Raw genomic sequence first — 16,190 nt, forward strand, 5'->3', positions numbered from 1 at the left:
TATTCCAAAACTGGCCTAACCAATGTCCTGTACAGCTGCAAAATGACCTCCCAACTCTTATACTTAATGCTCTGACCAATAAAGGAAAGCATTCCAAACACCTTCTTCACTATCCTATCAACCTGCAACTCCAATTTCAAGAAACTATGAACCGAATATCCTGAAGATGTGGAAGATATTGGAATCACAAAATTATTAAGAGCAAAGCTATGGGGCATATATTGTTTGTGCAAGCTCTACAAAACACCATTTGAAGTGGAATTAAGTACATAGTTGAAAAACATAGAAAATGCAGGCAAGTGGGATTAGGATTGACTGCGTCAACACAGATGCACCTGCCGAAAATGGAGGTTCCTCTACACTGTAAATACAGTGTTATCTCTGCAGATAGCAAAGCCATCTGAATATGAAGCATAATGTGAATAAGTATGAGATTATCCATTTTAGTAGCAAAATAAAGCAGGCAGGTTATTGGCTGAATGGCAATAGATTGGGAAAGGGACAGGTGCAACAAGACATTGGTGTTTTTGTACACCAGTCATGAAAGATAAGCATGCATGTACAGCAGGTGGTAAAGAAGGCAAATAGTCTGTTGGCCTTTGTTAGCAAGAAGATTCAAATCCAGGAGCAAGGATGTCTTGCTGCAATTGCACAAGGCCATGAAGTGGGCACACATGGAGTAGTGTGTGCAGATATGGTCTCCTTATCTTAGGAAGGATGTTTTAGTTATGCAACAAAGGTTCATAAGACTGATTCCTGGAATAACAGGGCTAATGTTTGAAGAGAGACTGGATCAGTTATGACTACATTCATCAGAGTTTAGAGGAATATGTTAAGAAATCTCATACAAACGTACACAGCTCTAACAGGACTATCTGCAGGAAGGATGTCCTCAAGGACTGGGGAGTCCAGAACCAAGGGTCACAACTTAAAGACACAGGGTCGGTCATTTTGAACTGAGGTGAGAAGAAATTTGTTCAACCAGACTGGTAAGCCTGTGGAATTATCTGCACCAGAAAGCAGTTGAGGCCACAACATTAGCGGTTTTTAAGGTGAGTTCTTAGGGATTAAAGAGTATGGGGAGAAAGCAGGAACCAGGTACTGAGTTGGATGATCAGCCATGATGATTCTGAATGGCAGCAGGCTTGAAGGGCTGAATGGCCTACTCCTGCTCCTATTTTCTAGGTCCAAGTTTTTATGTTAAACAGATAACCTGAATTGATTTTGTGTTTTGTGAGGGGTAAATGGTATTATGAAATGGGAAAAGAGGCTGTTGTCATTCCTAATTAATACAAGCTGTCAGATTTGTCGAGAACAATAAACCAACTAACACTTTGAGCTCTTTTTCAGTATGTCAAAACAGCTTATACTCCTAAAAAAGGTTTTGACAGATGTTTCCTAAGGCACAAATATCCTTTTCTAGCATTTGCAATTTAAAAAAATCTATTTTTATCACAAAAGCCAAAACCAACCTGTTCTGAGGAAGGGCCATCAGATATTAACTCTGATTTCTCTTCTGATGCTGCCAGACCTGCTGAGCTTTTCCAGCAACTTTTGTTTTTGTTTCTATTTTTATTATGCCACACATGTGGGCATCACAAGGAAGACCAGCACTTATTGCTAATCTCAACACTGTAGTGAATGCAGTTCATTAGATTCAAATTTTTTGCAACCCTTTGGTCCAATTGGCTTGCAACACTTTTTCAGAAAGCAGTTAAGAGTCACCCACATTGCTGTGGGCTTGGTTTCACACATCGGCCAGCCCATGAAACATCAGATTTATTTTCTTAAATAATATTTCAACATAAGTGTCACCAATCCTGAGGCCAGCTATAACGTCAGATTTTATTCATCAATTCAAACTTCCACCAGCTACCGGGTTGTGGGGATTTGAATGTGTCTCCACAGCACAAACATGAGCTTCTGAATTACTATCAGAAAATTGTTATGGTGCAGAAGGATGCCATTCAGCCCAACATATCTAGACGAGCTCGCTGAACATTTAGACGTAGTGCAAATTCCCGTCTTTTTCCACGTAACATGCTTTGAATTGAATTGAATGTTTAATTAAATCAGCCAATGCCCGCTTGAATCAGCCTCAATTTAATCTTGCTCCACCACTTTCAGGTAGCACATTCCAAACCCCTATTTGCCATGTGTAAAAAAAAAGTTGCCTCCTCACAGCTGATTCTTTTTCAAAGCACATCTCGCTTTAATCACCACCTCTACGCAAACTTATCAACCTTCGGCTAACCCAGTGACAATAAAAAGACACCCGCTTCCCCTTTAGCCCCATTTTAATCACAAAAAAATTGCAATTCCACGCCAGACTCAACATTCTCAAACACCAACCTGCTTCCCGAAAACTGCCTGTTTGGACTAACAGGAGCCAGGAGGCCACCTGTAACATGGCGACCCAGGCAAGGCCACCAATAAAGAAATCGTCCCAATAATACACAAACCGAAGCACAGGAAATTAAAAACAAATCTGATCAACACTTGGCTGTTTTGGGGATCTTTACAAGTTACCACGCTGATCTGAGGTAAACGTTATACTCCCAACTGTACCACCCCCGGAGCAACCTTCGTTCTGGTCATCAGGAGGGAACATCACAATGTGTTACGTCAGGCATATCCATGATACTTTGGGAATTATCGTATTGAAGGAATCAGATTAGAATGCTATACGTATTTCTACGTAACGTGTGTGGTGAACATTCACTTGTTTCTCTTTATCTTTCCTTACAAATTATAACCCCCTACCCGTCTCCCCCGCAAATGTTGATCATTGGTACCGCCCAGTGGTCTCGCGGCTTGCCGTTTGTCAACCCCAAACAATCTTGAGTGGGCGGTACCCGACGCAGAACAGGCCGGGCACCGGTGTGGGGAGCTGCGCGACGCAGGCGCACAGCAGATTGGACGTCCGGCTCTGCGCCTGCGTTGCGCACCTCCCCACACAGCAGTGTCGAGCTGGAGGCGGGCGGAGTTGAGTTGAGGTGAGGCGCAGGCGCGGAGCGGAAGAGGGCCCGGCTGGACCGGATCGGATCGAACCGGAACGGGTGGCAGGGAGGAAGAAGAGGGGCGCAGGCGCGAAGCTGGACCCGGGAAGAAAGAGAGTGTGACACACAGGAGTCCAATCGAGCGTCCGCTTGGCGGAACGCTCCGTCCGTCTGTTTGTTTACCATCCATCCTCTTCCCCTCCCCCCCGACCTCCCCTGTGTCTGATTGTATTATGGAGCAATGTCTGAACGTGGAGAGGGAGCTAGATAAAGTGCTTCAGAAATTCACCTCGTATGGACAGCACTGCGACCGGACTCTGGAGGAGCTGATCGAGTACACAAGCGGCCTGAGGCAGGAGCTGACCCAGACTGGAGGTGAGCGCCGCCATGGCGACCAGGGCAACTGGGCCAGGCAGAGCAAAACTGCCAATGTATAACGGTAGCTAGGCCTGTCGTGTGTGTCTATTTGTATTTGTGTACCTTCAAATGACTCAATGACACATTGCAATCGGACAGGGTTATCTTCAATAACTGTCACATTACATTCACCCGCACACGCTAAGCTTTAATTATACTGGCTCCTCTGTTTGGGTGTGTGTGTTTGTAAGTGTAAAACGTATGTTTACATTTTGGTTGAAGTGTGTAATATTGCCATGCACTGATGAATTTGTAATTCTCTGGAACATTTTACCACAACTGAGAACAAGGGTGCAATGTTCCTGAGAATTATACACTTATCAGTGCAGGGCAATATTACACATTGGACGCTGAAGCTAAAATGAATAATGTTGTGCAACACTGGCCTGCACTGATAATAAATCTTGCAACAATTTTGCACGACTGTGGTGAAACTACACATGGAGATTTGTGCACAGTTTTGGCTTCCTTACTTGAGGAATGAAGCCCCTGCTTTAGAGGTGATTCAACAAAGGTTCACGAGACTGATTATTGGCATGGGGGTATTTATTTGTGAGCAGAGATTGAGTAGAATAGACAAATATTTCAACATAGGTGAAAAGTGAGTACTGCAGATGCTGGAGGTTAGAGTCAAGAGTGTGGTATTGGAAAAGCACAGCAGGTCAGGTAGCATCCGAGGAGTAGGAAAATCGACATTTTAGGCAAAAGTCCTTCGTCAGGAATGAGGCTTGGAGTCTCGAGGGTGGTGAGATAAATGGCAGAGGCTGGGACTGGGGGGAAGTAGCTGAGAGTGCAATAGGTGGATGGAGGTGGGTGTGAAGGTGATGGATCAGAGGGGAGGGTGGAGTGGATATGTGGGAAGGAAGATGGACAGATGGGACAGGTCATGAGGACGGTGCTGAGCTGAAAGGTTGGAATTGGGGTAAGGTGGGAGGGAGGGGAAAATGCAGAAACTGGTGAAATCCACTGTATTCCAACTGTATTCCACTGTATTTCTATCCCTATAATTCTAAAGGGGTTATGAAAGTAGACAAACCTGCATATACAAATCATTTGAAGTTGGCAAAACTAGTTGACAGCAGCAGAGTTAAAACATGTGGGACTTTTTTTGTGAAAAGGGGGATAGGGTACAAAAACAAGGATGTAATGTCAAACCTGGTTTGGTTTCAATGTGAGTATTGCATCTCGTATTAAATGTCATACTTTGGGAAGGATATGAAGGCATTAGAGAGAACAGAAAGGATGAGAGACTTCATTACACAAGACATATTTGTTTCATTGAAAAATCATTATGGTTTCTTATGCTAAATTTGTTTGTGGCACAAGTGAAACAAGCCAATAATTTATAACATATACAATCTTTTTATTATTTTGTAATTTATTTTTATGATTGCATGAATGTTTCAGTCTGCAAATAATTACAATACATTGCAAAATGCAGGTCCCCTTATTTGTAAAATAGAAATGGAAGTCTGTGAGAACATTTGTAGCTCAGGTGCTCGTTGTTCTGGTTCTATTCGCCGAGCTGGGAATTTGTGTTGCAGACGTTTCATCCCCTGTCTAGGTGACATCCTCAGTGCTTGGGAGCCTCCTGTGAAGCTCTTCTGTGATCTTTCCTCCGGCATTTATAGTGGTTTGAATCTGCTGCAACTGGAAGCAGTAGATACAAATCACTATAAATGCCGGAGGAATGATCAAAGAAGTGCTCACAGGAGGCTACCAAGCACTGAGGATGTCACCTAGACGGGATGAAACGTCTGCAACACAAATTCTCAGCTCGGCGAACAGAACCACAACAGAAATGGAAGGCTTACAGCACCTTACATTTTGTTTGAAAGTTTGTAGATCATATGTTGTCAGGTTGAGTCAGTTAAATTCTCAATTATTCACATGCTATTTGATTTTGCAAAGGATTGCGTTGTGTTGTCTTGTTTGTATATCTCACTTGGGACTGACATTTTTCCTTTAACTTAATTGTGTATTTACTTCTGTGTAGATTGTGGCCAAGATGTGACAATCCAAGGTAGAATTCAAGTTTTCTCATGAAGTTCTCACACATTCATTGTTTAAAAACAGCAGGTTATAGCTGCATCTATGCAGAGAAACAGTAAATGTTCATCAGATCATTGACCTTTCCATCAGAACAATTTTCTGATTATCATGATGTTTGGTGTCAGAGTAACTTTGATATGTGCTTCTAAATGCTTTCTAGCTTGTTCGCATGTTCTTTGGGTATGTCAAAACATTCTAACTGGTCTTATTACTATTACAAGGCAGTAAATAGGTCAGTTTATGATATGTTGTAGTCCTTGATGAGTCTGAGCATTTAAAATCTTTAACTGGCTCTCTGAAGCAGTTAGCACATTTGGCCATCTCATTTGAAATCACTTTGAATGAAGTATCCTAATACTTTAATGTAAATTGGAAGAGTTGGGGCTCTTGGAGAAGGAAAAGTGAAGGGAAACTTTCAGAAGTATTCAAAATTCAGAGTGGTCCTAGGTGTAGAAGGGATTATGGACTGTAATTGGCAGAAGAAACAATGGCAAAAGAAATAATAGAAAAATGGTTAGAATCTGGAATGTATATCCTGAGATTATGGGGGTGGAGATAGATTCAGTCAAGACATTCAAAAAGGACATATCATTTCCTGACCAAAACAAATGTGCAGGACAGTGGAATAAAGGCAGGGGGATGGCACTAAGTGAATTGTTCTTGCGGTAAAACAGGAGGTAAAAAGATCTCTGGTGTAGCCATTCTCTGGTTCTTTTCTTTATGTCGCATTTTACAAGTGTAAGGATTGACCTAATCAAAACAAACATTTAACATTCTTAACAGCATTGATAGCATAGATGCCAGGAAGATGTTTCTTTTGACCAAAGGATCCAGAAATAGGAATCAGAATTTTGACTGAAATTAAGAGTAATTTCTTCTCTCTAAACGGTTATGAAGTTTTGTACTTCTGTACTCCTGAAAGCTATGGATGTTCAGTTGTTGAGTAGATTTAAGTCAAAGTTTCATATTTTTAGGAATCAAAGAGGTATCAAGGGGGTAATGCAGGAAATCAGCAAGTCATATTTAATAGTCGAATAGGATTGAAGGGCTGAATGACCTGCCAGAGGAAGTGGTCGACGTGGGTACATCGTGTAAGACATTTGGACAGGTAAATGGATAGGAAGGTTTAGAAGGACACAGGCCAAGCGCAGGCAAGTGGGACTAGTTCAGTTTAGGAAACCTGGGCGGCATGGACTCTAAGACCTAACCCTCCCATCTCTCATCTATGTATTTACCATGTGCTGCACTGCAGTGGTACCACAGTAGACTGATGGTACAGTGCATGTTTCAACCTAAACTTTGACTGTTGTGGGTGTTCAGTCTTTGCGCACACCATGCTGTGAGAGTGGTAATATTAGTTGTTTGATGGACAGTCATGATATAGCACAACAAGGAATTGACATAAATTCATCAATCAGAAGATCTTGATTATTGCAAATTGGCTATTATGCACTCAAAAATCATTGCCTACACTTTTTAGAATCTTTTACTACAAATAAAACTATACTTCAATAGTGTGGTCATAAGATTTTAGGAAAGTATCATGTATCATCAATTTTGAGGTTGTAGCTGAGGTGTTTTGTTTACAGTAAGTTTACATAATATCGAATATGAATTTTTGTATTCCCACTTGAACTTCGCAAGTGTTAAAAGCATAGCTAGATTATAGCATACTGACTAAAGTTTTCTTTACTGTATTGGTATCAAACATTCTAACAAAACATTTGGTAGTCTTACCTAATTTTGCCTTATGTGCCTTGTAATAATGATCAAAATAGTTCAGTGTCCCACTATGTTAAACACCTTATGCTAAAATAGTTTTTCTTTTGTTTGCATTTGCTGAGATCTTGTGCTATGATTTTCTTATAAGTGATTTACATTAAACTAACTTCTTTTGCAATAAGTAGGTGCTTGATCAAACTTCAACTGATTTTATTAGATTTTGTTGGAAGTAGAATGGATAGGTAGTAATAGTGATGTATTTGCATTAATTGGTGCAGTAACTATTTATATGTGGTCTAAAGAGTTGGCAGTTGAATATTAGGATAGGTTAAATGCAAGATTAACCCGAAACATTGCTGTATGTTAATTTGTTTTCATTAGTGTTAGCTCTTGCTGATGCTTAAACTGCCCTTTTCATAAAGCAGATTCAATTCAACAGTAGGAAGAAACTTTCTAAGCAGTTGAGATCTGAATGCTGTGATTGTATGTGTTTGGGATACCTGTGCTTATGAAAATTTCAATTAGTGCAGTTTCATTAATACATTGGACTTAAATGCAAGTCTTGCTTTCTTTCACTGACAGTGTTTATGTGGTGACTTTCATGACTCTAAGATGTTCCAAAGTATTTCAGAGTCAACAGCATATCTTTTGGAATTTCATCATTGTTGCAATGTAAGAAATGTGGCATTAAATATGTGCACAGAAAAATCTCTCAAACAGCTATGTGACAGTGACTAGATGACTAGAAATCACTTTGATCGTTGAATGGTAGGTAACATTACGTTGTGAGCAATGGGAAATGACCAAAGTCACTGGCAGAGAAAGTGTTTGGGTGCTTTATTTGGGGTTTTGTGTTGGTGCTTTTGTGCTTGAATCAACTTTACAGCATAAGTAAATGCAATTGGAATTATATGATGTGGAGGAGCCTGTGTTGGACTGGGTTGGACAAAGTTAAAAATCACACAGTGTTGGACTATAACCTGGTGTTGTGTGATTGGTGTTGTCAGAAAGTTATAGACAACCTAATTTAAATGTCTTATTTACGACAGTTGTACCATATTCTAGTAAGATATTACGTCAAATGAAACATTTAGTTTTTTATGAGATGAGGTTAATTGTACATTTTCTTAATTATGCTTACATAGCCTGAATGTTATCTGTTCCTGTATCTTGAATCACAATGTCCTTTGCACTATGTGGTTCGATTAGTGTTAACTCTCTTATATACTGTAGCTTGATAGTTACCGTTCAATTTCTTTGCTTTTTCTTTAATCTGGGAAATGTGCTTTGTCCTTTTGTTTTATAACAATGGTGTAGATCTTCAGTTCCACATAATTTGTAGTTCTTCCTATTTTTCCTTGTTTTCTGTTTTTCTTTTTCTTCTCCACGCTAATATTCCATTTCCACAATTCCAGTTATTTTCATCTTTCATATCCAAGTTACATTCCGAAGAGTTTTAGCAATGAGTGTGACAAACTACCTGATCGTGTAAGCCACCATTGTTAGGAACAAGATCCTCTATGGTCTCTTTGTGGAGACATGTCTACACCATGCTTGTAGAATCTTGCTTTTGAATGCCTCCACTGATTTTCTTTCAGGAAGCTGTATCCAGTCCAGCCATACCAGATTACCTCTTGACTCCCTTCAATTTAGAAACTTTACTCCTCAACTATCTTTGCCTTTTCCACAATGATGCTAAATTAACTATTATAGTCATTATCTCCAAAATAGTCACCCCTGCCACTTCATCCACTTGCCTAGCTTCATTTCCTAAGACTGAATCTAGAATTGCACCTCCTCTTTTCCTATTATGTGCTGACTCAGAAAAAATGTTCTCTTGAATTTAAAAGAAAAACCCATGGTGTTTGAGGATCATTTACAAAGTTGACTTTGTTACTTTTATCACTTATCTTGATGTAATTACTACTACATTTGTATTCAAGTTCCCATGATGTGGAAGTGCCGGTGTTGGACTGGGGTGGACAAAATTAAAAATCGCACAACACCAGACTATAGTCCAACAGGTTTATTTGGAAGTACTAGCTTTCAGAATGCTGCTCCTGCATCAGGTAACTAGTGGGGCAGGATCATAAGATGCAGAATTTATAGCAAAAGATTGCAATGTCCTACAATTAAAATGATATATCGAACAAACCTAGATTGCTGTTAAGTCTTCCATCTTTTAGAATGGGTTGCAGGTTTTGGTTCATGAATATTTAAATGCGCACACAAATCTATGGCTGAACTTACATTTGCAGATATATTCTATTTTTGCTCAAAAAGCACACAACCTGCAGGCAGTCAATCCATGTAATATTTTATCAATTCCTATTTTGGAAACAGGACCAGTCTGACTCAAGATTTGGATACAGACAGACTCTAGCCTCACACCTTTGATACATTGTCTGAGCTGAGATGTTATAAAACCTTAAATTATCTCAAGAATATGACTTAAAAGAAGTTCGAGAATTTACATATTAGTGAACCAAAATCAGCAATGCATTGTAAAAGACTTAATGGCAATTTAGTTTGTTCAATGTATCGTTTTAATTGCATGACAATGTGATCTTTTGCTATAAAGTCTGTGTCTTATGATCCTGCCCCTCAAGTTAGCTGATGAAGGACTAGCGCTAGTGCTTCAAAGTAAATCTGTTGGACTATAACCCAGTGTTGTGTGATTTTTAACTTCCAATTCCATGTTTATCCACCAAGACTTAGGAGCATTTTTTTCCCCCAGATCTCTACATCTGCAAACAATAAAGAATATTTAAAAGATAAATAAGCAGTACAAGTGTGAATAACACTGTTGCTTGGGTTTTCTTTGCCATGGTTTGGATCTCTCGAGCTGTAAATTGGAACCCAGCATGATAATCTTATTCCTCAAACCTCATGTGAATGTGTTTGTTATCAGAGTGACACTGAAATGTTCAATCTCTTAAAAAAGACACCTTTTTAAACTAGGCGTACTGAAGTGAGATATTTCCTGGTGAGTGAGTGCCAGAAATAGCATGACTCATTACATTGCAATTTGTAATAGGATTCAACACAAATAATCAACATTTTAATTAAGTGTGAAGAAATGTATAAACACTCACTTCTTACATAATCTGATCTCTAGGCAACCCAAATGCTTCATATTGGAACACTTCTAAGTTTAACAGCATTTTAAGTTATAATGTAGGAAATGTAAAAGCCAGTTTGTGGATGGTTTGGCAAAATTTACCTGCTCTGCTGATAGTTGCATTGAATTATTGTGTCCAACAGGGCAATGAGCTTTGGCTTTATGTCACATCTATAGGACCTAAAATTGATTTTCCTTTAAAGAAAAGAGTGTTTTCTGTATGCTTGACAAATCTACTGGAATTCTTTGAGGATGTAATTGTTAGAGTTGAGCAGTGGAGACCATGGATGTGGTTTATTTGGATTTTCAGAGGCTTTCAATGAATGCTAGCAAGAGTAAACTCATAAGAGATTAATAAGACTATAAAATGTAGAAGCAGAGTTAGGCCATTTAGTCTATTGAGTCTGCTCCTCCATTTAATCATGTTTCTCAAACCAGTTTTCATGCCTTCTGCTCGTAACATTTGATCCCCTTACTGATGAAGAACATATCTATCTCTGTCTTCAGTGCACTCAGTGAAGAAGGAAGAATTTTTTAACTACTGCTGCAAAAAATAAATGAACTATGGCACCAAAAACACATAGGTGGCAAGCTTAAAAAGAAGGGGGGTGGTGCTTTATACACAGACAAAGATGTAAAGGGAGTAACACTTTAAAGCTCTTGGCATTCGTGAGATGTTAGATTTTAAATTTGAGTCCTAACTTTTATTTGTTTCTTCAGCAGTGTCGGAAGTTTAGAGATTGAGTGACCAGTGCGTGCTAGTTGTTCCAACTTGCTTTTTCACTGGCCACTGGTTTTTGTGTTTGAGAGAAAGAAGTGGAGAGGGTTAAAAAAATCACAGGACACCAGGTTATGGTCCAACAGTTTATTTGCAAGCATGAGCGTTCGTAACGATGCTCCTTCAGGTGGTTGTGGAGAAGGTGTGCCTTTCAATTCTTGCTTGAAAATCAATTTTCCCTGTCTCTGTTCTTATGTACCAAGCATTATTGATGTAGGTTCATTGTGTATTTCTGAGTTACTCATGGTTGTTTCCAAGCTGGGTAACTGGCACCTGAGCCTTTTGTCTTACAATATGTGAAATTATCATGTATAAATTAAACCAGATACAAATTTCTTCATGTTTATTTATTTGGTTTCACTCTACTCACAGCAGTGAATTGAGGTCAGTATTTGTCCTTTCTAAAAGTCACTTGAATCCATGAAGGTCTTGGTTATTAAAATCAGATGATAGAAGTAGAATATTTATAGTCCATTTTATACTATGATCATAGCAAACTGTCCATATCCTGAATAATTTTGAACCCTTCCCCTCTGACCATCTCTTTTCCAAGGGGAGCAGCCTCCACTTCTCCAGTCATAATTCTTCAAATTTCTGCAAATTTTCCTGCACCCTCTCTCAAGTCGTCACATTCTTTGTAAGTGTGGAGTCCAGGCTTGGACAATAGAGTGAACAGAATAATAAATACAGTAACCATTGCTAATTAACTGTTACAATATAGTCACATCCCATAAACACACTCCTTTGCAAAAAGGCAAATTCAGGTCAGATTTTTTCACGTGCAATGCCTGCAATACAAAGAGAAACCCCAGCTTCTAGCTGTAACCACAAGAGGGGAGAAAATAGCTTCTACTACTTCAAAACCAGCAGCTTCAGCAATCTAAAAGCTTTAAAAAAAACCTAGAAATCCTGGACTGAGAGAGATTACTATATCCATCCAGGCTGCTTCTGTTTTTCCAACCCTTCCTTTAAAAAAAAACCCAAGGCCTCCCAATCTCTTAACATTACCACAGACTACTTGGCACCTCTCATTCAATCTCTTTCTGAAAAGAAACCAGAACAAAATACGTCTCTTCAAACCATAGCATCGTCACAGTTATCATTAACTTGCTTGCTTTTGTACTGTGTTAACAGTTATAAAGCTCATGTTTAATTAACTGCTCTCTCAACCTATTCTGTCACTGTCTGTAATTTGAGCATATATAAGACCAAGTCCCACAGTCTGGCACCCCCCCCCCCCATTAAAATTATTTCTTTTGTTTTGTGCCCCCTCTTATCCTTTCTTCCGAAATGAGGTACCATGTAAGGAGCAGGACCAACTAACAACCAGAATCTTGGAAGCAGCTGCACTGTGATGTGGTAACCATGCTGTCTCCATAATCTTTTTTTTCAGATTTAAAACCTGTTTGAAGTAATCAACAAAGTACATTCAGTAATGTGGACCAGAAATGCCTGATCTCTTCACATTTAATCCACAATATAATTTATTCAAAGCTCATACCCAATATTGCTTTTCAAAGAGAAGTTTAATTAATTTGTCAAAAGTGCCATGATTTTGGACCTATGAAACTGTCATGAATCAAACAGTTCAGCTTGTGTGTAATGTGGCTGAAACATCTCAAATTCATTGATTTTAAGTAGGTGTTGAATTAGGGGTTTCTTGCCCTTAAAGATGTTTCCATGTAAAAGCAACTTAGTTCCGATGGTAATTTATTTTGAGTAGTGGATTCTGGGTAATCCAAGATGGAGGATAGGAAAAATTTCTGGCTGTAACAGCTGCTCCTTTTTTTTGAGGTATTTTAGGTGCTGCAGGTGATTTCCTCAAATTCCAGGAGCCGCAATTACTGCTTCATGTGCTGTTGCATTGTCTTGGAACTTTGGGGGGGGAAGAAGTCAAAACAACAGCAGGTTTAAAAGGGAGAAGAACAGACAAAGGAAGCACCTTGTGAGGACAGTGCAGGAGAGAGAGAGAGAGAGAACGAACCTGCACAGTTACTGCCTTTGCTGTTTTGAATTCATGTATCGCTGGACATCGGAGTGTGTCTGGGAAAATTAACAAAGTGAAATTCACAACTAATCTTGGAGGAACCTGTTTGGGCGAAGTTCACAGTACAGAATTAGATAAGTTGATCATTTTAAGTGTGTCCAACAGAGAGGCTACAGTAGTGAGTGGAGTGGGTTCTTTCTTGATTATGTTTTTTGGAGATATGCCTCTTGATTAAACTTAAAATATTAGCCATAACTATTAATGTCCTCTACAATGTTTTGTAGAGGAATAAGGCGGTGTTATTTTCTGGGTCTGTAGATTGTGAAGGAGCAAAAATGGCCTATAGTACAGTGATATGTACTTCTTGTCAGATGTAGGAGTTTAAGGGTTACTGCAGATTATATCTGCCATAAATGATGTTGGATGAGAATCTTATCAGATCGAATGGATCGGTTTGAGAGACAGTTGCACTGAGGAATTTGTAACATCAACAGTATGTGATAGATGGCAGTTATAGGAAGGGGGGAAAGTTTCAGATACAGTGACATAGATGGGGTTAACTCGAGGAAAGGTAAAAGAGGTAGGCACCTAGGGCAGGAGTTTTTTGTGGATATACCCATTCAAACAGGTATGCTGTTTTGGAAAATGTAGGGGGTGATGGATTCTCAGCGGAACATCGCACGAACAGCCATGTTTCTGGTATTGAGACTGGCTCTAATGCAATGAGGGATACGTTGGCTTCCAAGAGATCAATTGTATTAAGGGATTCTGTAGTCTGAGGTATAGACAGACGTTTCTGTGGCCAGCAGCGAAAAAGCAGAATGGTGTATTGCTTCCCTGGTGCTAGGATCAAGGATGTCTCAGAGAGGATGCAGAATGTTCTCACGGGGGGGGGGAGAGGAGCCAGCAAGAGGTCATTGTTCACATTGGAACCAACGACATTGGAAGGGAAAAGGTTGAGATTCTGAAGGGAGATTACAGAGAGTTAGGCAGAAAATTAAAAAGGAGGTCCTCAAGAGAAGTGATATCTGGAATACTCGCAGTGCTATGAGCTCGTGAGGGCAGGAATAAGAGGATAGAGCAGATGAATATATGGCTGAGGAGCTGGTGTATGGGAGAAGGATTCACATTTTTGGATCATTGGAATCTCTTTTGAGGTAGAAATGATCTGTACAAGAAGGATGGATTGCACCTAAATTGGAAGGGGACTAATATACTGGCAGGGAAATTTGCAAGAGTTGCTCAGGTGGATTTAAACTAGTAAGGTGGGAGGGTGGTACCCAGGGAGATAGTGAGGAAAGAGATCTATCTGAGACCGGTACTGTTGAGAACAGACAAAAGTCAAACAGTCGGGGTAAGCAGGGACAAGGTAGGACTAATAACTTAAACTGCATTTATTTCAATGCAAGGGGCCTAACAGGGAAGGCAGATGAACTCATGGCTTGGTTAGGAACATGGGGCTGGGATATCATAGTAATTCCAGAAACATGGCTCGGGGTGGGCAGGACTGGCAGCTTAATGTTCCAGGATACAAATGCTACAGGAAGGATAGAAAGGGAGGCAAGAGAGGAGGGGGAGTGGCAGTTTTGATCAGGGATAGCATTACAACTGTGCTGAGGGAGGATATTCCAGGAAATACATCCAGGGAAGTTATTTGGGTGGAACTGAGAAATAAGAAAGGGATGATCACCTTATTGGGATTATGTTATAGACCCCCTAATAGTCAGAGGGAAATTGAGAAACAGACTTGTAAAGAGATAGAGCCATAGAGATGTACAACATGGAAACAGACCCTTCAGTCCAACCTGTCCATGCCGACCACATATCCCAACCCAATCTAGTCCCACCTACCAGCACCCGGCCCATATCCCTCTAAACCCTTCCTATTCATATACCCATCCAAATGCCTCTTAAATGTTGCAATTGTACCAGCCTTCACCACATCCTCTGGCAGCTCATTCCATACCCGTACCACCCTCTGAGTGAAAAAGTTGCCCATTAGGTCTCTTTTATATCTTTCCCCTCTCACCCTAGACCTATGCCCTCTAGTTCTGGACTCCCCTACACCAGGGAAAAGACTTTGCCTATTTATCCTATCCATGCCCCCCATAATTTTGTAAGCCTCTATAAGGTCACCCCTCAGCCTCTGACGCTCCAGGGAAAACAGCCTCAGCCTCTCCCTTAGCTCAAATCCTCCAACCCTGGCAACATTCTTGTAAATCTTGCCTGAATCCTTTCAAGTTTCACAACATCTTTCCGATAGGAAGACGACCAGAATTGCATGCAATATTCCAACAGTGTCCTAACCAATGTCCTATGCAGCTGCAACATGACCTCCCAACTCCTGTACTCAATACTCTGACCAATAAAGGAAAGCATACCAAACGCCTTCACTAATCTATCTATCTGCAACTCCATTTTCAAGGAGCTATGAACCTGCATTCCAAGGTCTCTTTGTTCAGCAACACTCCCTAGGACCTTACCATTAAGTGTATAAGTCCTGCTAAGCTTTGCTTTCCCAAAATGCAGCACCTCGCATTTATCTGAATTAAACTCCATCTGCCACTTCTCAGCCCATTGGCCCATCTGGTCCAGATCGCATTGCAATATGAGGTAACCCTCTTTGGTGTCCACTGCACCTCCAATTTGGTGTCATCTGCAAACTTACTAACTGTACCTCTTGTACTCTCATCCAAATCATTTATGTGGGCGATCTAAGATGGCGGCGATCTGAGAAGATCACACTGCAGAGCTTCGCATCGCAGCAGGAGCAAGACGGTTCCTTAACCCACCCAACCCAGGTCATCAGGATTTCTTGGGGTGTTGCAAGATTGTGGAGCCCAAAGAAACATTTAAAAATTGACTTACCTAAAAATTGACAGTATTTTCAGCTGTCCAGAAATGCCTGAAAAGGGAGGAGGAGCATCTGAGGCCGGGCCTGCAGCAGCCTCTGAGCCGATTACTCTCCAGGACCTGGTGAATCAGCTCTCGAAATCTCGTGAGATGTTGGGGAAGCAGATTGAAGAGAAGCTGGCTCCAGTCTCTCTCATGCTGCAGCAGCTGGGAGACCTGGAGAAGAAGACGGATGAGGTGGAGCACAGGGTCACAGTGGTG

General features: G+C 40.4%; 1 protein-coding gene across 2 annotated transcripts in view; it reads left to right on the forward strand.

The window, feature by feature from the left end:
- Positions 1–2,973: 2,973 nt before the first annotated feature.
- Positions 2,974–16,190, forward strand: part of LOC140480930 (E3 ubiquitin-protein ligase RMND5A) — a 52,664-nt gene continuing 39,447 nt past the window's right edge. The window contains exon 1 of one of the 2 annotated variants that reach the window (XM_072576531.1): positions 2,974–3,374. In XM_072576531.1, the coding sequence (XP_072432632.1) occupies positions 3,233–3,374 (142 nt within the window). In that variant the 5' untranslated portion in view covers positions 2,974–3,232. The remainder of the gene's footprint in view (positions 3,375–16,190) is intronic. The other variant, XM_072576541.1, reaches the window with a different exon arrangement.

Source organism: Chiloscyllium punctatum, chromosome 1 (assembly GCF_047496795.1).
Source record: "Chiloscyllium punctatum isolate Juve2018m chromosome 1, sChiPun1.3, whole genome shotgun sequence".
Lineage (NCBI taxonomy): Eukaryota > Metazoa > Chordata > Chondrichthyes > Orectolobiformes > Hemiscylliidae > Chiloscyllium > Chiloscyllium punctatum.